Here is a 23,718-nt window from a genome sequence, read left to right as displayed (position 1 = left end):
TAAAAAAGTCTGCAGAGGCAGTCCTGGCAATTAGTGACCAGTAAGCCTAACTTTAATACCAGGCACATTTTTGAAACTATAGTAAATAATAGAATTATCAGATACAAAGGTGAGCATGATTTGTTGAGGAGGAGTCAACATGCCTTTTGTAAAGGGAAATCGTACCTCACCAATCTATTAGAATTCTCTGAAGGGGTCAACAGACATGTGGACAAGTGTGATCCAGTGGCTATAGTGTACTTGGAATTTCAGACATCCTTTGACAAGGTCCTTCACCAAAGGCTCTTAAGAAAAGTAAGCAGTCATGGGATCGGAGGGAAGGTCCTCTCATGGATCAGTAACTGATTAAAAGACAGGAAACACACAGGGTAGGAATAAATGGTTTGTTTTCACAGTGGAGAGAGGTAAATCATGGGGTCCCCCAGGAATCTATACTAGGGCCATTGTTGTTCATAAATGAAGTGGAAACATGGGGAAATGAGGTGGCAAAGTTTGCAGATGATGCAAAATTACTCCAGATAGTTAAGTCTAAAGCAAACTGAAGAGTTACAAAGGACACTCACAAAATTGGGTGACTGGGCAACAAAGAACCAGAGGAAATTTAATATTGATAAATGCAAAGTAATGCACATTGAAAAACATAATCCCAACTATAGATACAAAAGTATGGTGTCTAAATTAGCTATTACCACTCAAGAAAGAAATCTTGGATTCATTGTGGATAGTTCTCTGAAAACATCCATTCAGTGTGCAGTGGCAGTCAAAATACATAACAGAATATTAGGAACCGTTCAGGAAGTGATAAGTAATAAGCCAGAAAATAGCATAATGCCACTTTATAAATCCATGGTATGCCATACTTTAAGTACTGTATGCTGTTCTGGTCAGCCCATGTCAAAAAAGATGCATTAGAATTGGAAAAGGTGCAGAGAAGGATAAAAAAAAGGATTAGGGGTATGGAAAAGCTCCCCTGTGAGGACTATAAAGTCATGAAAGGTGTGGAGACAGTGGTTAAGGAAGTGTTATTAACCCCTTCACATAACACAAGAACCAGGAGTCACCCAATGAAATTAATAAGCAGCAGATAGGGTGTTAAAGGATCTCAGTGGGTTTAGCCCTGGTGGGAAGGGTCGGGTCTGCACTGCAAGAAAGTGACTGAGTGTTTTGCCATAGGAGAGAGAAGAACATTTCTCTGCAGGGAAAGAGCCTGGGGGAATGTGCTGTGAAATTCACTAAAGCTGGTTATGAAATCTCTTCAGTCCCCCTTCTCACCCTGATGGGCTGCAGAACGACATCCACATTTCACTCCAGATGGGCCCAGCCTCCTAGGGGACGGGGAAGGAAAATGGCTGCTGTGGAGCTGGCTCAGGTAGGGATTATCAGGGAGTTGCTGATGGGTTCCCTCTGCACTGACGGGCAGTAAACCCATAGCTTCTGGGAAGTTTAGTCTGGAGGTGGGAGGGGGCATGAAATCCACAGGTTGGAGAAAAGCAGGGAGACAGGGTGTGACAAACCTGCTGGAATTTGTTTAAATTGGGGCTTAGGTTCTAGAAACAAACCTAAGGGGGTTGGGAGAGGAAACAGCCCAATTTATGGGACAGGAAACACCCCCTCAGACAGGGCTGGAGAAATTACCAGACTGCCAGTGCTGCAGCCTGAACCTACTGACCAGAGGCTGCAGGGAGGTATGAAGGGGCTTAGGGGAGGTGCCCATCCTCTCACTTCAGCTGATGGCAATGAGGAGGGTGTTTGGATTCCTCTCAGGGAGCTGTCCCTGGACACTGCTGGGGGCTCCCTGTCCTATGACAGCCTATGAGGAAAGACAATATCCTCCCACAGCAGAGAGAGGGGAGGGACAAGGGCTCTCTTTCTCCCTTTACCCTGATGTATACTGGCTGCTCTGAGCAGGGGGCAGATTGGACTCTGCTGACTGTGTGCATCCCTTCCATCTGATGGACCCTGTGCCCCTATGAATCGTGGGGTTGTCAGTGGAGCAGAAGGTACTGAGTGTTGGACTCTTGCTCTTACAGGAGCCAGTGACCTTTGAGGAGGTGGCGGTGTATTTCACCAGGGAAGAGTGGGCTCGGCTGGACCCTGCTCAGAGAGACCTGTACTGGGATGTCATGCAGGAGAACTGTGAGAATGTGACCTTACTGGGTAAGGATTTCTGTCCCCTCCATTATTAGAAGGGGAAATGAAGAGTTGAGGTTCACATCACTCCGCAGTGGAACTTCAACTCTGCCCTGTTTCAGCAACACCCCAACATACCAGTGACACACATACTAGCACTCTCCCTCCCCTGCTAGAGAACACTCTGGGAACAGAGCACAGGAGCAGTATAGCACAAAGTCTAAGGTCTTCTCTTTGCAAAGGCAAAATGTGGGTTTAGGTCTGGCATAAAGAACAGAAGTTGCCTACGCCTGGCCACCACTCAAACACTGAGCCTACTTCATACAAACCAGCTCAGACTTACAAAATGTTGCCACCTCTTTACAGGAGATAATGCTGCCTGCTTCTTACTTACAGTGTCACCTGAAAGTGCGAACAGGCATTCATGTGGCACTTTTGTAGCTGGTGTTGCAAGGTATTTGTGTGCCAGATATGCTAAACATTGGTATGCCCCTTCATGCTTTGGCACCATTGCAGAGGACATGCTTCCAAGCTGATGAGAGGTTCTGCTCAATAACTAGCCCTAATAGATACATTACCACCCTTTGTTGTGAGACTAAGAGCTGGATCTGTGTCTCTCCTTCATCTGGAAGGGATGCACAGTTTTCATTCCCCAGCTAAATTCCCATATCGGTATCACTATATAGAGTTTTGGACAAAGGAAGCCTCGTTGACAAGAACATTCTCTCAGAAAAATATATTCTGGTGTCCTTTCTATACATTCTCAGTTTACCTAAGAACATAAGAATGGCCATACTGGGTCAGACCAAGGGTCCATCTAGTCCAGTATCCTGTCTTCTGACAGTGGCCAGTGCTAAGTGCCCCAGAGAGAATGAACAGAACAGGTAATCATCATGTGATCCATCCTCTGTCGCTCATTCCCAGCTTCTGGCAAACAGAGGCTAGGGACACCATTCCTTCCCATCCTGGCTAATATCCATTGATGGACCTATCCTCCATGAATTTATCTAGTTCTTTTTTTTACCTATTATGGTCTTGGCCTTCACAACATCCTGTGGGAAGGAGTTCCACAGGTTGACTGTGTGTTGTAAGAAGAAATAATTCCTTTTATTTGTTTTTAAGCTGCTGCCTGTTAATTTCATTTGGTGAACCCTAATTCTTGTTTTATGAGAAGTAGTAAACAACACTTCCTGATCTACTTTCTCTACACCAGTCATGATTTTATAAACCTCAATTATATCTCCCCTTAGCCATCTCTTTTCTAAGCTGAAAAGTCCCAGACTTATAAATCTCTCCACATACAGGTTTGTCACGTAGCTAACTGACACAGCTATGCTGGCAAAGCTAAAATGAAAATCTGCATTTGGATTTGAGTATTTTAAAATATTTTTCCCCCCAGAAATTTTGGCATCAGGGCAAATCTTCCAAAGGAGACCCCTATAAAATGCAAGAATAAAACTCAACACAGATTGTCTGAAAGCTGTCAATGGTAGGGCTCAAATTCAAATGTAGCTCAGGTTCAGCAATGGCCCCAGCATGTCCGCTAGAGACAAGCAAATACTGTGACAGCTGATTGCAAGAAACCCTGCTGTTAAAAAAGCCTTAGTCTTCCTACACATGTGCATTTCAGTCTCTTTCATTTATCAGTTTGGCTCCTACAGATCTGAAATTCCCAATTTTACACTTTTTCAATACTGCTTCCTCAGAGAAGCATTGGGTGCCCTATACTAGCTGAGATAAATGCCAAGTGACTGAGATCCTTCGGGGACAATTAGAACCTCTCGTTCATCCTAGGTGTGTGCAAAATGTTGTGAGAGGGTGGGGATTTTCTAAAATGGTTCTTTTTTGGAGGGAGTCGGGGGAATTTCAGGAACTCCTTGCTAAAATAACACAAATGTAAACTACAAACCACACCCTGCATGCCCACAAAGAGTAGCAAATGTCATGATAATATGAGAGCGCTTCTGCATTTCAGAGTGGTTCGAAGAGTCAGCTTTTAAACAGAAAGTAGCGCTCACCATAATTGTGCTATAATCATTGTACAACACTCATTATTCCAAAGCAGCTCGACTCCACCGCAGGCGTTTGGAGAAACAGGACTAAAGGTATATATACTGTGACAAAGTTCCTGCTCTACCTTGGTGGGTCTTGCGCTTATTGGCGGATTTGCTCGCCTTGGAGCTTCACAGCAGCCTTCAGCTTGGCCGTTTTTCTGAACCCACAGTCCAGGTCAACTCCTCCTGTGTCTGACCAGGAGTTGGGAGGATTTGGGGGGAACCCGGGCCCTCCCTCTACTCCGGGTTCCAGCCCAGGGCCCTGTGGAATGCAGCTGTCTAGAGTGCCTCCTGGAACAGCTGTGCAACAGCTACAACTCCCTGGGCTACTTCCCCATGGCCTCCTCCCAACACCTTCTTTATCCTCACCATAGGACCTTTCTCCTGGTGTCTGATAATGCTTGTACTCCTCAGTCCTCCAAAAGTCCTCGTTCTCACTCTCAGCTCTTAGTGCCTCTTGCTCCCAGCTCCTCACACGCACACCACAAACTGAAGTGAGCTCCTTTTTAAAACCCAGGTGCCCTGATGAGCCTGCCTTAATTGATTCTAGCAGCTTCTTGATTGGCTGCAGGTGTTCTAATCAGCCTGTCTTAATTGTCTCCAGAAGGTTCCTGATTGTTCTGGAACCTTCCCTGTTACCTTACCTAGGGAAAAGGGACCTACTTAGCCTGGGGCTTATATATCTGCCTTTTATTACTCCCCTATAGCCATGTGGCCTGACCCTGTCCCATATCCGCCTCCCCCCCCCCGCTCAACACTATAGGGTTGGGCAACTTGGGACGTCAGGCAGTGTACTCGTGACAAGCCATCTGCATTGCCATGGTGGCTTCCAGCCCAGTGTTGTATGGTGAATTGGAAAGGTTGTAGGGACAGGAACCATCTGGTCATCCTTGCGTTCTTCTCTTTATTTCGCTGCATCCACTGGAGGGGTGCACGGTCGGTCACAAGGGTAAACCGTCATCCGAGAAGGTAATAATGTAGGGTTTCCATGGCCCATTTCACAGCTAGGCACTCTCTTTCAACTACGGCATACTTCTACTCTCTCGGGAGGAGTTTCCTGCTGAGGTAGAGGATTGGGTGTTCTTCATCTCTGACCATCTGCGATAGGACAGCTCCCAATCCTACTTCAGATGCATCTGTTTGTAAAATGAATTCTTTGTTGAAGTCTGGGGCTATAAGCACAGGGTTATTGCAGAGGGCTGTTCATAGATCCATAGAATCATAGAATATTAGGGTTGGAAGGGACCTCAGGAGGTCATCTAGTCCAACCCCCTACTCAAAGCAGGACCAATCCCCAACTAAATCATCCCAGCCAAGGCTTTGTCAAGCCTGACCTTAAAAACTTCTAAGGAAGGAGATTCCACCACCTCCCTAGGTAACCCATTCCATTGCTTCACCACCCTCTTAGTGAAATAGTTTTTCCTAATATCCAACCTAAACCTCCCCCACTGCAACTTGAGATGGTTATTCCTTGTTCTGTCATCTGCTACCACTGAGAACAGTCTAGATCCATCCTCTCTGGAACCCCCTTTCAGGTAGTTGAAAGTGGCTATCAAATCCCCCCTTATTCTTCTCTTCCGCAGACTAAACAATCCCAGTTCCCTCAGCCTCTCCTCATAAGTCATGTGTTCCAGTCCCCTAATCATGTTTGTTCCCCTCCACTCACTCTTTCCAATTTTTCTACATCCTTCTTGTAGTGTGGGCCCAAAAAGTACTCCAGATGAGGCCTCACCAATGTCGAATAGAGGGGAATGATCACATCCCTCGATCTGCTGGCAATGCTCCTACTTATACATCCCAAAATGCCATTGGCCTTCTTGGCAACAACGGCACAATGTTGACTCATATCCAGCTTCTCATCCACTGTAACCCCTAGGTCCTTTTCTGCAGCAGTGCTGCCGAGCCTTTCAGTCTCTAGTCTGTAGCGGTGCATGGGATTCTTCCGGCCTAAGTGCAGGACTCTGCCCTTGTCCTTGTTGAACCTCATCAGATTTTTTTTGGCCCAATCCTCTAATTTGTCTAGGTCCCTCTGTATCTTATCCTACCCTCCAGCGTATCTAGCTCTCCTCCCAGTTTAGTGTCATCTGCAAACTTGCTGAGGGTGCAATCCACACCGTCCTCGAGATCATTTATGAAGATATTGAACAAAACCTGCCCGAGGACCGATCCTTGGGGCACTCCACTTGATACCGGCTGCCAACTAGACATGGAGCCATTGATCGCTACCCGTTGAGCCCAACAATCTAGCCAACTTTCTATCCATCTAGCCCATACTTCTTTAACTTGCAGGCAAGAATACTGTGGGAGACCGTGTCAAAAGCTTTGCTAAAGTCAAGGAACAACATGTCCACTGCTTTCCCCTCATCCACAGAGCCAGTTATCTTGTCGTAGAAGGCAGTTAGATTAGTCAGGCATGACTTGTCCTTGGTGAATCCATGCTGACTGTTCCTGATCAATTTCCCTTCCTCTAAGTGCTTCAGAATTGATTCCTTGAGGACCTGCTCCATGATTTTTCCAGGGACTGAGACTTTCTCTGCGGCATCTGTCCACTTTACCATGTCTGGATCCCGGGCTTTTATCAGGTCAGTCAGGAGACTCGCTCTGGTAGCAAAATGGGGAATAAATCGTTGGTAGTATCCCATCACTCCCAGGAATGCCTGGACTTGCTTTTTCTGATTTGGCCAGGGCGAATTTTGGATAGCCTCTAGTTTGTTTAGATGGGGCTTGACCATGCCGCTTCCTACAATGTAGCCAAGGTATTTAGCCTCGGCTAGCCCTATAGCACACTTGGCTGGATTGGCTGTGAGGCCAGCCTGTCTTAGCATGTCCAGAACCGCTACCACCTTTCCTAAGTGGGTTTCCTAGTCGGGAGTGTGAATAATCACATCATCCAGGTATGCCGCTGCATAACTGGTATGGGACCGTAGGAGCTTGTCCATAAGATGCTGGAAGGTGGCAGGTGCCGCATGCAGTCCAAAAGGAAGAACAGTATATTGAAACAGACCCTCTGGTGTAGAGAATGCTGTCTTTTCTTTCGCATCTTTGGCAAAGGGAATCTGCCAATATCCCTTTGTTAAATCAAGGATGGTCAAAAATTGGGCATTGCCCAGGCGGTCAACTAACTCATCGATAGGGGGTATGGGGTATGCATCGAATTTGGATATCTCATTCAGCCGGTAAAAGTCATTACAAAACCTAGTGGTGCCATCGGGTTTAGGCACCAACACAATCAGGCTTGACCACTGACTGTGGGACTCTTCGATGACTCTCAGCTCCAACATCCTTTTTACCTCTGCCTTGATTTCCCTCCTTTTTTCTTCTGGGACCCGATAGGGCCTTAAAGTTACCTTTGCCCCAGGATCTGTGATAATGTGGTGATATGATTCAGTTGTCCGGCCTGGTTTGGTTGAAAACACGTCCTGGTATCGGTTGATCATCTCAGTTACCTCCTTCTTCTTGGTTTGGTGTCAGATCAGTCGATATCCTGATCTGCTCCTGCATTTTATTTCCCTGGATTGGGGTCTCTTGGGCCACTACACACGCCTCTCATTGGTGTCAAGGTTTTAAGAGGTTAATCTGATAAATTTGTTCTTGTTTCTGGCGTCCTGGCTGTCGCACTAGGTTACTTCCCCCACGGGTTCAACCACCTCATAGGGCCCCTGCCATTGGGCCAAAAGCTTGCTTTCCGCTGTGGGTACCAACACCATTACCCGATCCCCTGGTTGGAACTGTCGGACTTTTGCCTGGCGATTGTAATGGATTCGCTGGGCCTCCTGTGCCTTTTCCAAATGTTCCCATACAATAGGGGTGACCCGGGCTATCCGTTCTCGCATCTGCAACACATGGTCGATTATATTTCTCCCTTCACTGGGTTCCTCTTCCCAGATTTCTTTTTCAATATCTAGTATGCCACGGGGGTGGCATCCATATAATAATTCAAAGGGGGAAAACCCAGTTGAGGCCTGAGGTACCTCCCGGATTGCAAACATAAGGTAGGGTAGTAGGGTGTTCCAATCCTTTCTGTCTCGACTTACCACTTTCCTTATCATTGCCTTGAGGGTTCAGTTAAACCTTTCTACCAGCCCATTGGTCTGCGGATGATAGACTAAGTTCTCAGGGTCTGGATATGGAGAAGCATACATTAGCTTCTTTTACCTTCATTAGCTTCGACATAAATGGGGTACCTTGGTCTATTAATTTCTCCTTTGGTAGCCCCACTCGGGCAAAGATCCCCACCAACTCTTTAGCTATCGTTTTAGAGGCCGTGTTCCTCAGGGGGACGGCTTCTGGGTAGCAAGTAGCATAATCCAGAACGACAAGTATATATTGGTGGCCCCGGGCTATCTTCTCCAGGGGTCCCACTAGATCCATGGCTATTCGCTCAAAGAGGACCTCTGTGATGGGAAGGAGTACTAACAGTGCCCTCAAGTGGGGAAGAGGACTGTACAGCTGACATTCCGGGCAGGACGCACAGTACCTCCCCACTTCTTCATGTACTCCGGGCCAGACGAATCGTCGCAGGACCTATGCCAGGGTCTTCTCTACCCCCAGATGCCCCCTGAAAAGATGACTATGGGCCAGACTTAATACAGCATTCTGGTGTGTTTGAGGTACTAGAATCTGCTGTACCTTCTGCCCCTGTACTGGTGCAACCCAGTATAAGAGATTCTTGTTCATTATGAAGTAGAGTCCTGGTCCCTGGGTTTTCCCTTCCACGGGGACCCCATCTATTTCAGTCATCTCCTTCCTAATGTTGTCGTACCTTGGGTCTTCAGCCTGGTCCCGTCCAAAATTTCCTCTCCTGGGGCTAATCTGCCCGAGATCTAGGGGGCCAGTCTCTGTTGCCTTTACTGGTTCAGAGGCGTTAGGGTGTGGGTCAGACTTGGGTGCTTCTCCCTCCAGGGTGGCCTCCTTTTCAGCTGCTCGGGTCTGCCTACCTACGAGAGTGACCCTCTGGCTTTGGGCCAGTATTCGGGTTCGAAGGCCTTAGCTGCCCTTCTTTCCCTTTTCATCTTTCTACACTGTCTGGGAGTGGAGAGCAAATTTGGGGATATTTCAGAGAAGATTGGGGGTTGACAGTCTACTGTGGATGCCTCACTATTTTCAGGACTTCCCCCTTTCTCCAGTTCCCCTACTGGGAATAAGTCTCCAAACCCTGGGAAGTCCCTCCCTATGAGCACTGGGTATGGGAGTTTAGGGACTTCAGTAGTGTTCCCCTAAATCTTGATTTTTACTGGGATGGTAGGGTAATAACCAACTATCCCATGGACGCATGTTATCCCCGTATGCTTAGCCCACAGTAGTTGACTACGCTTTACGAGCTTCCCCGAGACAAGCGTGATAACACTCCCAGAATCAACCAGTGCTGTGGTCTCTACCCCATTTAGCTTCACTGGTCTAGTGTACATATGTGGGGTTAGTGAGACCCCCACAAAGTGGATTAGGGAGCATGGGTCTGCCCAGTTCCCCAGGTTACACTGCATAGGCTCCTCGGCATTGGGACACTGTGCAGCTATGTGTCCCCACTCCCCGCAGGCGTAACATCTGTATGGAGCCTTAGGCATTCCCCGGTCTCTTGGTTTGGGTAGTCTAACATCACGATCCTCTTCCCCCTCAGTGCTCCGACTCTTTGTGGCTACGGGTGGGCCTTCAGCCCCTTTCTTTTTCCACCTGGGTTCTCCTGGTGGCCCAGTCACCCGAGCTCTAGGGCTTGGTGCTGCTAATTTAACCTGGGGTGTTTCTTCCTTAACTGGTTGGGTCAGCTCCCTCGCTGTCCTTCGCCTTTTTACCAGCGCGACAACTTCGTTGTAGGTGGAGGGTTCGTTCTGGCTTACCCAGGCATGAAGGTCTGGCGGTAGTCCTCTCGTACCGGTCGATGACCAGAACCTCTAGTATCTCCTCCGGATTCCGGGACTCAGTTCGCAACCACTTTCGTGCGAGATGGATGAGGTCATATAATTGGGACCGCGGGGTTTTGTTTTCCTGGTACCTCCACTCATGATATCGCTGAGCCCACACTGCAGTCGTTTCAGCTGGGGGTAGTCTGCCACAGCCTCTTCAGGCAAATCATAGTAGGCCTTCTGGGCCTCCCCACACAGGAATGGAGTGAGGATGTCAGACCCCTGTTCTCGGGACCAAGCCTTCCGCAGGGCTGTCCTCTCAAAGGCCAGGAGGTATGCCTCTACATCACCCTCCTGTGTCATTTTCTGCAGCCAATTGCTGGCCTGCATGATCTGCATCCCATCATGGCCGCAGTTCAGCTCTGTAAGGGCCTTTACCTGGTTTACCCATTCCCGCAATATAGCCCGGTCTTGAGCAGCCTGGTCCATCAGCAGGCGATTAGTCTCTTGCTGCAGCCGCACTGCCTCCTGTTGGGCGGCTGTCTGGACACGAGTAGCCTCCTGCTGGGCAGCTGTGGCTTGTATCAGTGCCCGCACTACCTCCTCCATTGTGGGGAAAAAAAAAATAAAAATAGACCCTCTCCCTTTTTTTTTTTTCCCAAACAACCTTCTTCTGCTGCGCTGTGGACACTAGATCCCACTTTCGACACCAGTTGTGACAAAGTTCCTGCTCTACCTTGGTGGGTCTTGCACTTACTGGTGGATTTGCTCACCTTGGAACTTCACAGCAGCCCTCAGCTTGGCCGTTTTTCTGAACCCACAGTCCAGGTCGACTCCTCCTGTGTCTGACCAGGAGATGGGAGGATTTGGGGGGAACCCAGGCCCGCCCTCTACTCCGGGTTCCAGCCCAGGGCCCTGTGGAATGCAGCTGTCTAGAGCACCTCCTGGAACAGTTGTGCGACAGCTACAACTCCCTGGGCTACTTCCGCATGGCCTCCTCCCAACACCTTCTTTATCCTCACCATAGGACCTTTCTCCTGGTGTCTGATAATGCTTGTACACCTCAGTCCTCCTACAGTCCATGTTCTCACTCTCAGCTCCTAGTGCCTCTTGCTCCCAGCTTCTCACACGCACACCACAAACTGAAGTGAGTTCCTTTTTAAAACCCAGGTGCCCTGATTAGCCTGCCTTAATTGATTCTAGCAGCTTCTTGATTGGCTGCAGGTGTTCTAATCAGCCTGTCTTAATTGTCTCCAGAAGGTTCCTGATTGTTCTGGAACCTTCCCTGTTACCTTACCCAGGGAAAAGGGACCTACTTAGCCTGGGGCTAATATATCTGCCTTCTATTACTCTCCGATAGCCATCTGGCCCGACCCTGTCACAATACTCATCAAATGCTACAGCCGCAATGCTGCAGCTGTACTGCAGTAGCACTTTAGTGTAGAAATTAACGAGAACGATCGGAGGGCTTATCCTATCACCGTAATGAATCCACCTACCCAAGAGGAGCTAACTAGGATGATGGAAGAATTCTTCCATTGATCTAGTGCAATCTGTATTGGGGTTAGGTCAGCTTAATTATGTCACTCAGGGGTGTGGATTTTTCACCACTTGCCAGAATGATGGGTCAGTTTAACGTTAGAATGGCCTAAGGGACATCTCGTAAGTGAGGAGGGTGGCGTTAGTGCAGGGAAGGGGTGGTTTGGGGGATCTAGAGGTGCCAGGGATCCCAGCCTATTATGAGAGAATCCCTGCCGAGTCCTTATTGCTGTAGAGCCTGCACTCCATTCTAATCAGAGTCCACTTTCACTTTGTTTTACATATTGTCAAATATTATGATTCTCATTCTTTGCTCTCCACTATTCAGTGTCTACTCCCCCACCCCCAACTCTTCCCTACAAACTGTGACCCCAGACACCATTTCTGATTCCTTACATTCCTCCCAGTCACAAGGTGACTCCTTCCCTGGCATAAATGTGCATTTTCTTGGTAATGTCATAGGCTGGTAATGAAACTTCCGAGGACTTCCCCCCCCTCACTACCTGCAGCAGCCACAGTCTCTCTTCTCTGCAGGCTCCTTGGGTATTTGAGTCAGTCCCTCCTGAGATCACATGATCTTATTCTTTTCATAGTTTCCTTTTCCAGAGAAATTAGTTTGTTGCTACTGAGTTATAATATTTAATCCCCAACCTCAACCTAGGTACTTCAGGAACTAGTTGGGGCAATCTCAAAATCATTAGCAGTTATCTTTGAGAACTCATGGAGGACAAGTGAGCTCCCATGGGACTGGTTAAGGACAAATACAATACCTGTCTTTAAAAAGGGGAGCAAAGAGGACCTGAGAGATTATAGATCAGGCCTAACTTCGACAGCTGGAAAGATAGTGGAACATATTATGAAACAATCAGTTTGTCAGCACCTGGAAGATAATAGCATTTTGGGCAATAGTCAGTACAGATTTGTCAAGAACAAATCATGCCAAATCAATCGTAATTTCCTTCTTTAACAGTGTTATTGGCCTAGGGTATTATATGGAAGCAGCAGATTTGCTAGATCTTAACTTTAGTATGTCCTTTGACACAGTCCCTCGTGCCATTCTCATAGGGAAACAAGGGAAATCTGGTCTAGATAAAATTATTATGAAGTGGGTACAAAACTGGTTGAAAGACCATACTCAATTTTAATCTGCAGCAAGGGCGATTTAGGTTAGATACCGGGGGGGGGAGGGAGAGGGCGGGGAAGGGGAATGTGACTACAAGGGTAGTTAAGCTCTTGAATAGGATTGTGGAATCCCAATAATTGGTTGTTTTTAAGAACAGCTTAGACAAACGCCTATCAGGGATGGCCCAGGTTTACTTGTTCCTGCCTCAATGGATGGGCTGGATTAAATGACCTCTCCAAGTCCCTTCTAGCCCCACTTTTCTGTGGTTCTATCATTTTAAAACTTTCACCATGCACTGGAGGATTTTCATGCTCCTTTCCACTACACCTGACCTGCTATATTTCTGAACTTATAAAAATGTACTTTCCTGGTATCTAGCACCCCGATGTACTCCATTCAGTGATCTCCCCATTCCTTCCTATTCCTTACTATGCTGAGCCCCGCAAGCCCTTGCTCCTCAGTCCCAGTTCCCATATGACTGTCTCATTACGATTGGCTCTCTGTCGGTAAGAAGCAGTTCCAAGGTGACTTCCAGTTGGCTTTCTGTGATACGGAGTTATTTTCCCCTGGATTTAGGAGCCTCTCTGATGAGGAGTGTCTTGCTGTGTGTGACACCAGCAGAGCAGTGGAGAGTTCTAAGCAGAGTCTGCACCTTTGAGCACCAGGAGAGTTAGCTCCAGAATATAAAATGAGCTGGGATTAAAAAAAGTCCATGTTCTTTGTGACAAATGTCACATGAATTCACCTCATGTTACTTGTTTTCTGTCATCTGAGCAGGATTCCCAGTTTCCAGACCTGAAGTGATGTCCCAGCTGGAACCAGGGGAAGAAGAGCTGTGGGTCTCAGATCTCCAGTGCTCAGAGGAAAGAGAGATCCTGAGAGGAACCTGCTCAGGTGAGGAATCATTAGTCCAACTCAAATACTGCCTGTGGCTGAAGGAAACATATGGGATTCCCTACAAAGACCTTGAGAGCGCTTTGAGTTAAGGATTGTCCCTCAGCAATGTCATATCCTCAGAGCAGCTATCGCTCATGGCTTCCTACCTATCCTGGCTGACACGTAACAATAGCGGAGTTCCTAACCTCCTTTCATCCTGAGTATTGGGATGGGATGTGGAGACTGAGTTGGACCCCTTTCTGGGAAGAGTGTCTGGGAATTGATTTCCTGATCTTCCCCCCCTCATCTCTCTAGCACTTACTTTGGTTTCCTCTCCCCTTTTCCATCCCAGCTTCTGAGGTTTCTCTCTCTGTCTCAGAAGATGATGAGATGGTGAGTGAGAAAAAAGAGCAGAATCCACAGCAGGAAGATGCTGAGCACATGGAACTCCATGGGGACTTACCACAAGGAACTCAAGGGAACATGTCCAGGAGTCATGAAGAGAGGCAGCAGGGAAACAAATCGGGGGAGAAAGTGGGTATATCTATCAGTTGTGAGGAAAATCTCAAGGACCTCAAGGAAACCACAGCCCAGCAGAGAATCCTCAAGGGAGAAAGACAGAACATGTGCCCTGAGTGTGGGAAAACCTTCCCTTGGCACTCACACCTTATTAGACATCAGAGAATCCACACAGGAGAGAGACCCTATGAGTGTGGTGAGTGCAGGAAAACCTTCTCTTGGCACTCCCAGCTCATTGTACATCAGAGAATCCACACAGGAGAGAGACCCTATGAGTGCTGTGAGTGTGGGAAAAACTTCTCTCGGCGCTCACACCTTAATGTACATCAGAGAATCCACACAGGAAAGCGACCCTATGAATGCTGCAAGTGCAGGAAAACCTATATTCAGAGATCAGACCTTGTCAGACATCAGAGAACTCACTCAGGAGAGAGACCCTATGAATGCTGCAAGTGCAGGAAAACCTTCCCTCGGCGCTCACACCTTATCAGACATCACAGAACCCACAAAGGTGCGAGCCCTTATGAATGCTGTGAGTACTGAAAAAACTTTTCTGAGACCTTATTAAGCATCAGAGAATCAAAAAAAGGAGAGACACAACCGTATGAATGTTGTGAGTGTGGGAAAAGCTTCATTTATTGCTCAGATATTAGGAGACATCAGAAGATCTACCCAAGATAGACACCCTAGACGCTCTGATTTTGGGAAAAGCTTACATCAGAGGTCACATCTTATTTATCATCAGGGAATCCACAAGGGAGATAAAGAGCATGATATTTAATATTTATACCTATATTCATTAATTTATATAGTATGAATAGTATTTATATAGTATTGAATAGTATTTATCCATAGAATATTTAATATCTAGGAAATCAAAAGGTCATAGAATCATAGAATATCAGGATTGGAAGGGACCTCAGGAGGTCATCTAGTCCAACCCCCTGCTTAAAGCAAGACCAATCCCCAACTAAATCATCCCAGCCAGGGCTTTCTCAAGCCTGACCTTGCAAACCTCAAAGGAAGGAGATTCCACCACCTCCCTAGGTAACCCATTCCAGTGCTTCACCACCCTCCCAGTGAAATTTTTTTTCCTAATATCCAACCTAAACTTCCCCCACTGCAACTTGAGACCATTACTCCTCGTTCTGTCATCTGCTACCACTGAGAACAGTCTAGATCCATCCTCTTTGGAACCCCCTTTCAGGTAATTGAAAGCAGCTATCAAATCCCCCCTCATTCTTCTCTTCCATAGAATAAATAATGCCAATTCCCTCAGCCTCTCCTCATAAATCTTGTGCTCCAGCCCCCTAATCATTTTTGTTACCCTCCACTGGACTCTTTCCAATTTTTCCACATCCTTCTTGTAGTGTGGGGCCCAAAACTGGACACTGTATTCCAGATGAGGCCTCATCAACACCGAATAGAGGGGAATGATCACGTTCCTCCATCTGCTGGCAGGGCTCCTACGTATACATCCCAAAATGCCATTGGCCTTCTTGGCAACAAGGGCACACAGTTGACTTATATCCAGCTTCTCATCCACGGTAACCCTAGGTCCTTTTCTGAAGAACTGCTGCCTAGCCACTCGGTCCCTAGTCTGTAGCAGTGCATGGGATTCTACTGTCCTACGTGCAGGACTCTGCCCTTGTCCTTGTTGAACTTCATCAACCTCCTTTTGGCCCAGTCCTCTAATTTGTCTAGGTCCCTCTGTATCCTATCTCTACCCTCCAGCATATCTACCACTCCTCCAAGTTTAGTGTCATCTGCAAACATGCTGAGGGTGCAATACACGCCATCCGTCAGATTATTAATTAAGATATTGACAAAACCGACCCTTGGGGCACTCCACTTGATACCGCTGCAAACTAGACATGGAGCCATTGATCACTATCCATTGTGCCTGACAATCTAGCCAGCTTTCTGTCCACTTCATAGTCCATTCATCCAGCGCATACTACTTTAACTTGCTGGCAAGAATACTGTGGGAGACCATATCAAAAGCTTTGCTAAAGTCAAGGAATAACAAGTCCACTGCTTTCCCCTCATCCACAGAGCCAGTTATCTCATTGTAGAAGGCAGTTAGGTTAATCAGGCATGACTTGCCCTTGGTGAATCCATGCTGACTGTTCCTGATCACTTTCCTCTCCTCTAAGTGCTTCAGAATTGATTCCTTGAGGACTTGCTCCATGATTTTTCCAGGGACTGAGGTGAGGCAGACTGGCCTATAGTTCCCAGGATCCTTCTCCTTCCCTTTTTTAAAGATGGGCACTACATTAGCCTTTTTCCAGTCGTCCGGGACCTCCCCCGATTGCCATGAGTTTTCAAAGATAATGGCCAATAGCTCTGCAATCACATCCGCAGCTCCTTTAGCACCATCAGATGCAGCGCATCCGGCCCCATGGACTTGTGCTTTCTTCTCTGAATCATGGGAGTATGAGTCCTCCTTCCTAGAATTGTGCATTAGCCTCATGTGGGTGAAACACAAATTATCTCAGTTACCTATACTGTGGTGAACATACTTGGGCCTTCTGTCCATTAACATTTTTTGTCATTAGCTAGTTCGAGTGAGCTATCCACGTACAAAATCACAACTATGTTTTCTATACTGACCTGGCCCAAATAGAGTAGTATGGGTTAGCTAACACATTTTCCCTTGTCCTAATCTACTCCATGTTTCCTAGTCTAGAGAAACCATAATTGTGATGCTAAAACTTTTAGAAATCATCCAACTCAATAATAATGAGACAGCAGTGAGTGAAGCGGGTTTCAGTGGATCAGAGGACAAATGCACTGGTAAAATCTGTGGTCCTGATTCTGAGTCATCAGATGTAACCTGCCCTAGAATCTTATTGTATCTGAAATGGAAAATGTCTTGTACCTCTCTGAGATGTAAACTTTTCTCTCTTTCCTAAAGGCTGTTTGGTTACACAACTGGATATTAGTTTTCTTTGGCAAAATGTAGTTCAGATTTATTGAGGATTTTGAGAAAAATGACCATTTACTTCAATAGTCATTTCTTCCTTTATTTATGTTTTTCTCTCACCCCTCCATGATGACATGGGGAAAGTTCAAATGCAGCTCGGTCAGCTGGAACGAATACTCCCAGTTATGGGATATGCTACCAAAGAAATGGTAGTGGTTTGAAATCTTCAGTCTGAAATAGTGAACAACAGCACACCCCAAACTGTGCAACAAACTTAAGTAGCTTAATATAATCATAATGTTCAGTTATTTAGGTCAATATTATCTCAGATAATTCGAGAAAGAGTGCTACAGTAAGGGAGTTGGAACTAGGCAAAATGTCCATGTATTTGGTTCCCCAAACTATTGTAACCCAGGCCCTACAGCAGATTACCATGTACTATCTGAGATAAATGCCAAGGAAATGAGATCAGTCGGGGGACAATTAGGAGCATAGTTTCAACTTGTGTGTGTGCAAAATGTTGTAGGAACAAGGGGATTTTGTAAAAAGGTTCTTTGTAGGTGTTTTCTGGGATGGGGGGGTGGGTCCTAAGGAATTGCTTGCTCAAATAACCCTAAATTTAAACCACTAATCATACCTTGCATGCACATAGAGAGTAGCAAATGCCAAGACAATCCAAGCACATGTGCATTTCAGAGCAGTTAGAATACTCAACTTTTAAACAGAACATAGTGCTTAACTGTAACAGTGTCAGAGCTGGCGCTCTGCCATAATCACTTCTCAAACGCATGGAGAGTGTGACAGCTGGGGTCTTCCACTGATGAAAGACAAGGTAAGGTTTCTATTCAGGGGTCTTTGGGAGAAGGGAGAGCAGAGAGCAGTGGAGGGGATGAGATGATGGGGAGCTGGTGCCTGCAGTACCACAAAGCAGAGAGCGCTGAGAGCAGGGAGTGGATGTCCTGGAGAGTCACAGGGATAGCTATATCTCTGTCGCCTTCCCAGTGTCTCTGAGTGCCTCTTGCTCCTCCCAAGGTTTCAGCCTCATGCCTTTTCTGGAGCAGATTTCTGCAATTCTCTCTCTCCTAGACTGGGCTCTGGGCTACCATACCCATCATATCAGCTGTGTTTCCCCAGCATGTCAGGCTGAGTGCAGACACCTTTGGGAGCCTGGGATCAGTGGTGTGCAGTGACAAACATCACTTTAATTTGAAGAAGGATGTTTTATTTTGCAGTAGGGTAAAAGAAAAAGAGCAAAAGGATTTTAAAATAACAAATAGTCTTCACCTCTGTGTCCCACATAAAGACTTCCCATCCCCCAGTGGTCAGCAAGGCCGGTCTAAGTTCTTCAAACACCCCAGCAGGGTCCTCTTCTTTCTGTCTCTACCCTAACAATCACCTGAAGAGCCATGCCCCCCAGAGAGGAAGTCCCTTTTCTAACTGCCAGTCCATTTGATCTTCTGGTCCTGTTAGTCTAAGCCAGGTCTGTAAATTGGCTGGAGCTAGGTAGCAGACTATTCAAAGCTAATCATTCTGACATTGTCTCTTAACAGTCCTTAAGGGTTTACCAAGTTGTGGCTCATCTTGAGCCTTTCTTCTTCCCTCTGCTTCTTTTCCTTGCAGCCCCCTATTAAAGTAAACCAGAATAGTCATACAGTAAATATCCCAGTATCCAGGCCAACACACAATACTCATCATAATTACACAGCACCTCCAACTCCACGAGAGGGGGTTGGAGAAATAGGACTAAGGGCTACAGCTGCACAGCAGCAGTGCTGGAGCTGTGCCACAGTAGCACTTCAGCATAAACGTTAAGTAGAGCGATGGGACAGATTCTCCCATCTCCGTAGTTAATTCACTTCCCCAAGAGGTGCTAGCTAGGTTGGCATAATAATTCTTCCATTGACCTAGCACAGTCTGCACTGGGAGTTAGGTTGGCTTAATTATATCACTCAGTGTTGTGGATTTTTCACCCCTCAAATGATGGGTCAACTTAACATTTGAGTGGTCTAAGGGACATCTGGTAAGTGGGGAGAGTGGGGTTAATGGGGGGAAGGGAGGGATGGTTCGGGCAATTGAAAGCTGCAGGGGATCCCAGCCTGTTAGAGGAGAACCCCTGCCCAGTTCCCCATTGCTGTAGAGCAGGGGTGGCCAAACTGTGGCTCCAGAACCACACGTGGCTCTTCAGACATTAATATGTGGCTCCTTGTCTAGGCACTGACTCCGGATCTGGAGCTACAGGCGCCAACTTTCCAATGTGCCAGTGGGTGCTCACTGCTCAACCCCTGACTCTGCCAAGGCCCTGCCCCCACTCCACCCCTTCCCACCTCCTTCCCTGAGCCTGCTGTACTCTTGCTCCTCTCCCCCCCAAGCCTCCTGCATGCCAAGAAACAGCTGATAGGAAGGTGTGGGGAGGGAGGGGGAAGTGCTGATCAGCGGCACTGCCAGTGGGTGGGAGGCTCTGGGAACAGTGCGGGGGGGGGAGGTGCTGATGAGGGGCTGCTGACATATTACTGTGGCTCTTTGGAAATGTACATTGGTAAATTCTGGCTCCTCAGGCTCAGGTTGGCCACCCCTGCTGTAGATCCTGCACTTCATTCTAATTAGAGTCCACTTTCACTTTGTTTTACAGCATTTCCATTATTATGATTCTCATTCTTCTCTCTCCACTGATCAGTGCTTACCTGCCCCCCCCCCCACCTATTCCCTACACACTGTGACCCCAGCCACCAGTAAGAGCAATTCCTGATTGCTCACATTCTTCCCAGTCACAAGGTGGCTCCTTCCCTGCCATAAATGCACATTTTCTTGGTGATGTCATAGGTTGGAAATGAAACTTCTGGGGACTTGGAAGGTCTCACTCCCCCCTTCCTAGCTGCAGTAGCCACAGTCTCTTTTCCCTGCAAGCTCCTTAGATCTTTGAGGCAATCCCTCCTGAGATCACATGGTCTTATTCTTACTTTTCATATTCTCTTTTCCAGAGGAATTAGTCTGTTGCTACTGACTTGTAATATCTAATTCGCCAACCTCATCCTAGGTATTTCAGGAACTAACTGAGGCAATCTCAGCACCATTAACAATTATTTTTGAGGATTCATGGAGAACAGGTGAGATCCCAGAGGACTGGTGAAGGGCAAACATAGTACCTGTCTTTGAAAAGGGGAGCAAAGAGGACCAGAGAAATTATAGATCAGTCAGTCTATTATTGAGATCTGGAAAGATACTGGAACATATTTTTAAACAATCTGTTTGTCAGCACCTGGAGGATTATAGCATTATGAGGAATAGGCAGCATGGATTTGTCAAGAATAAATCATGCCAAACCAACCTAATTTCCTTTTTTGATAATGTTATTGGCCTAGCTTATTACAGGAAAGCAGCAGATTTGCCTTATCTTAATTTTAGTATCTCCTTTGGCACAGGCCCACATGCCATTCTCATAAGGAAACTAGGGAAATGGGGTCTAGATGAAATTATTATAATAATGGGTGCAGAATTGGTTGAAAGACTGTACTGTATTTTAATGTGCAGCAAGGGTGACTTAATTTAGGTATTAAGAAGATAATTGTGACTATAAGAGTAGTTAAGCTCTGGAATAGGATTCCAAGGGAGGTTGTGGAATCCCCATCGTTGGAAACTTTTAACAACAGTTTAGACAAATACCTCTCAGGGATGATCTAGGTTTCCTTGTTCCTGCCTCAGTGCCAGGGCTGGATTAAATGACCTCTAGGAGTCCCTTCCAGCTCTACATTTCTGTGATTCTATCATTCTATAGCCTTCCCCATGCACTAGGGGATTTTCATGTTCCTTTGCATTACACTTGACTCGCTATATTCCCTAACTTCTCAAAATGTGTTTTCTTTATCCCTAACACTCCTGACATGCTGCACTCAGTGATCTTCTCACTCTTTCCCATTCCTTACTGTGCTGAGGCCCGCTGCATTCAGTGATCTCCGCACTCTTTCCCATTCCTTACTATGCTGAGCCCTGCAAGCTCATGCTCACAAGTCCCAGTTCCCCTATGACAGTCTCATTCCCTTGGGGTCTCTCTGTCAGTAAGAAGCAGTTCCAAGGTGACTTCCCCTTGGCTTTCAGTGATATGGAATTACTTTCTCTACATTTTAGGAGCCCCTCTGATGACGAGTGTCTGACTGTGTGCACGGCATCAGAGCGGTGGAGAGTTAATCCCGTTAGAAGCAGAGCTTCTGTCACCTTTGATCACTGGACAGTTAGCGCCAGAATTTCAGTGTTTTAAAATGAGCAGGGATTAAGAAAAGCCATGTTCCTTGTGACAAATGTCCCTTGAATTCACCTCATGTTACTTGTTTTCTGTCATCTGAGCAGGGTTTCCAGTTTCCAAACCTAAGTTGATGTCCCAGCTGGAAGCAGGGGAAGAACTGTGGGTCTCAGATCTCCAGGGCTCAGAGGAAAGAGAGATCCTAAGAGGAACTTGCACAGGTGAGGAATCATTAGACCAAAGAAATACTGTCTGTGCCTGAAGGAAACAGCAACCAAGACCTTTTGAGCTCTCTGAGTTCAGTATTGTCTCCCAGCAGGTGTCATATAGTCAAGGCAGATATTGCTCATGCCTTCATACCCCTCCTGACTGATACATGGCAACAGCTCACTTCCTAACCTGCCTTCATCCTGAGCGTTGGGATGGGATGTGGAGACAGAGTTGATTCCCTCCTCTTTCCCCTCTGGGGAAGAGTTTGGGGGAATTCATTTCCTGATATTCCCCCCATCTCTCCAGCACTTTCTTTGGTTTCCTATTCCAGTTTCCATTCCTGCCTCTGAGGTTTCTTTCTCTGTCCCAGGAGATGATGGGATAGCGAGTGAGAACAAGGAAGAGAATCCAAAGCAGGAAGTTGCTGAGCACGTGGAAGTGCACAGGGAATTATCACAAAGAACTAAAGGAAACGTGTCCTGGAGTCAAGAGGAGCGGCAGCAGGGAAACCAGCCAGGGGAGAAAGTGGGCAAATCGATCAGTTGTGAGGAAAACGACCTCAAGGGAACTGCTGCCCAGCAGAGACTCCTCAAGGGAGAGAGAAAAAACATATGCTCTGAATGTGGAAAAACCTTCCCTCGGCGCTCACACCTTATTATACATGAGAGAATCCACACAGGAGAGAGACCTTATGAATGCTGTGAATGCCGGAAAACCTTCACGCGACGCTCAACCCTTATCAGCCATCAGAGAACCCACACCTATGCAAGACCTTATGAGTGTTGTGAGTGCGGGAAAACCTTCACTCGGCACTCAGACCTTTTCAGACATCAGAGAATCCACACAGGCGTAAGCCCCAGTGAATGCTGTGAGTATAGAAAAAACGTTTCTGATAGAGAAGCCCTTGTTAATCATTAGAGAATCTGCAAATTGCAGAGACCCTATAAATGTGAGTGTGGGAAAACTTTCATTGACCGCTCAGACCTTAGGAGACATTAGATCGGGGTGGGCACACTTTTTGACCCGAGGGCCACATCAGGGTGCGAAAGTGTATGGAGGGCCAGGTAGGGAAGGCTGTGCCCCTAAACAGCCTGGTTCCCATCCTCTATTCGCCCCCTCCCACTTCCCATCCCCTGACTGCCCCCATCAGAACTCCCGACCCATCCAAACCCCCCTGCTCCTTGACTGCCTGCTCACAGGACCTCCTGCTCTAATTTGCACCTCCCAGGATCCCACCTGCTATCCAACCCCCCTGCTCCCTGTCCCCTGACTTCCCCTCCCTTGGCCTACACCTCCACCCCCTGATAGGCCCTCCCAGGACTCCCCCACCCTATCCAATCCCCCCTGTTCCCCATCCCCTGACCGCTCCCCCTGCAAACCTCCGCCCCATCCAACTGCCCCCAATCCCTGTCCCCTGACTGCCCCCCAGGACTCCCTAACCTTTATCCAACCCCACCCCCTTACCATGCCACTCAGAGCAGCAGGAGCTCATAGCCCCGCTGCCCGGATGGAGACAACTGTGCTCTCCGCAGAGCGAGCTGAGGCTGCGGGGGAAGGGGGCAGCAGAGGAGCAGCCTCCCCAGCCAGGAGCTCAAGGGCCTGTCAAGGACAGTCCTGCGGGTCATAGTTTGCCCACCTCTGCATTAGATGATCCAAACAGCATGGACTCCCTATAGATGCTCTGAGTGTGGGAAAAGCTTCCATGAGAGGTCACGCTATATTTAGCATCCGAGAAGGCCAAAGGGAGATGAACACCATAAAAAACTTCTCTAGGGCTGACAATAAATAGGTTTTGTTCTTTAATATTCATTGTGGTCTCAGCTGCCCCAGGTGAGTGGTCCAGTTTTGCTTTTCGCAGCTTGCCCTCTGGTGTTATGTGGACCAGTGATCTGCTAGGTTACTCACATTCTTGACTCTGGGAGCCAGCCTTACCCTGGTCTGCTGTGAGAACCCCCACTCAACCGCCACTCCTGGGCTGTTCACGCACAGCCTCTGGCATGTAAACTGCTCCTTGGATTGTGCAACCGAATAGCATTAGCCAATATCTCCGGTCCCAGACACAACCCTAGGAACATCCATCTTGCAGTGTTGAGTTATGTCTGCTGGATGCTGCATGCTTATATGAGTTCATCAATTTAACAAAGAAATTGATATGTACCAGGCTTGTTATCCCAAGGGTAGTCTCTGACATGCTTCAAACCAAATGCACTCCTTCAGGTAGAATAAACAGATTTATTAACTACAAAGATAAATTGTAAGTGATTACA

At 47.2% G+C, this 23,718-nt stretch overlaps 1 protein-coding gene across 5 annotated transcripts in view; it reads left to right on the top strand.

The window, feature by feature from the left end:
• The window catches only part of LOC119844263 (zinc finger protein 436-like), an 86,582-nt gene that overhangs the window by 37,763 nt on the left and 25,101 nt on the right, over positions 1-23,718 (top strand). The window contains exons 4-9 of one of the 5 annotated variants that reach the window (XM_038374871.2): positions 1,260-1,369; positions 2,031-2,157; positions 13,464-13,580; positions 13,915-14,613; positions 21,349-21,462; positions 21,783-22,319. In XM_038374871.2, the coding sequence (XP_038230799.1) occupies positions 1,260-1,369; positions 2,031-2,157; positions 13,464-13,580; positions 13,915-14,613; positions 21,349-21,462; positions 21,783-22,319 (1,704 nt within the window). The remainder of the gene's footprint in view (positions 1-1,259; positions 1,370-2,030; positions 2,158-13,463; positions 13,581-13,914; positions 14,614-21,348; positions 21,463-21,782; positions 22,320-23,718) is intronic. The other 4 variants (XM_043499123.1, XM_043499122.1, XM_043499125.1 and 1 more) reach the window with 4 other exon arrangements.

Source organism: Dermochelys coriacea, chromosome 16 (genome assembly GCF_009764565.3).
Source record: "Dermochelys coriacea isolate rDerCor1 chromosome 16, rDerCor1.pri.v4, whole genome shotgun sequence".
Classification (NCBI taxonomy): domain Eukaryota; kingdom Metazoa; phylum Chordata; order Testudines; family Dermochelyidae; genus Dermochelys; species Dermochelys coriacea.
The sequence above is the reverse complement of the archived record's forward strand: the minus strand, read 5'-3'. Positions and strand labels throughout refer to the sequence as shown.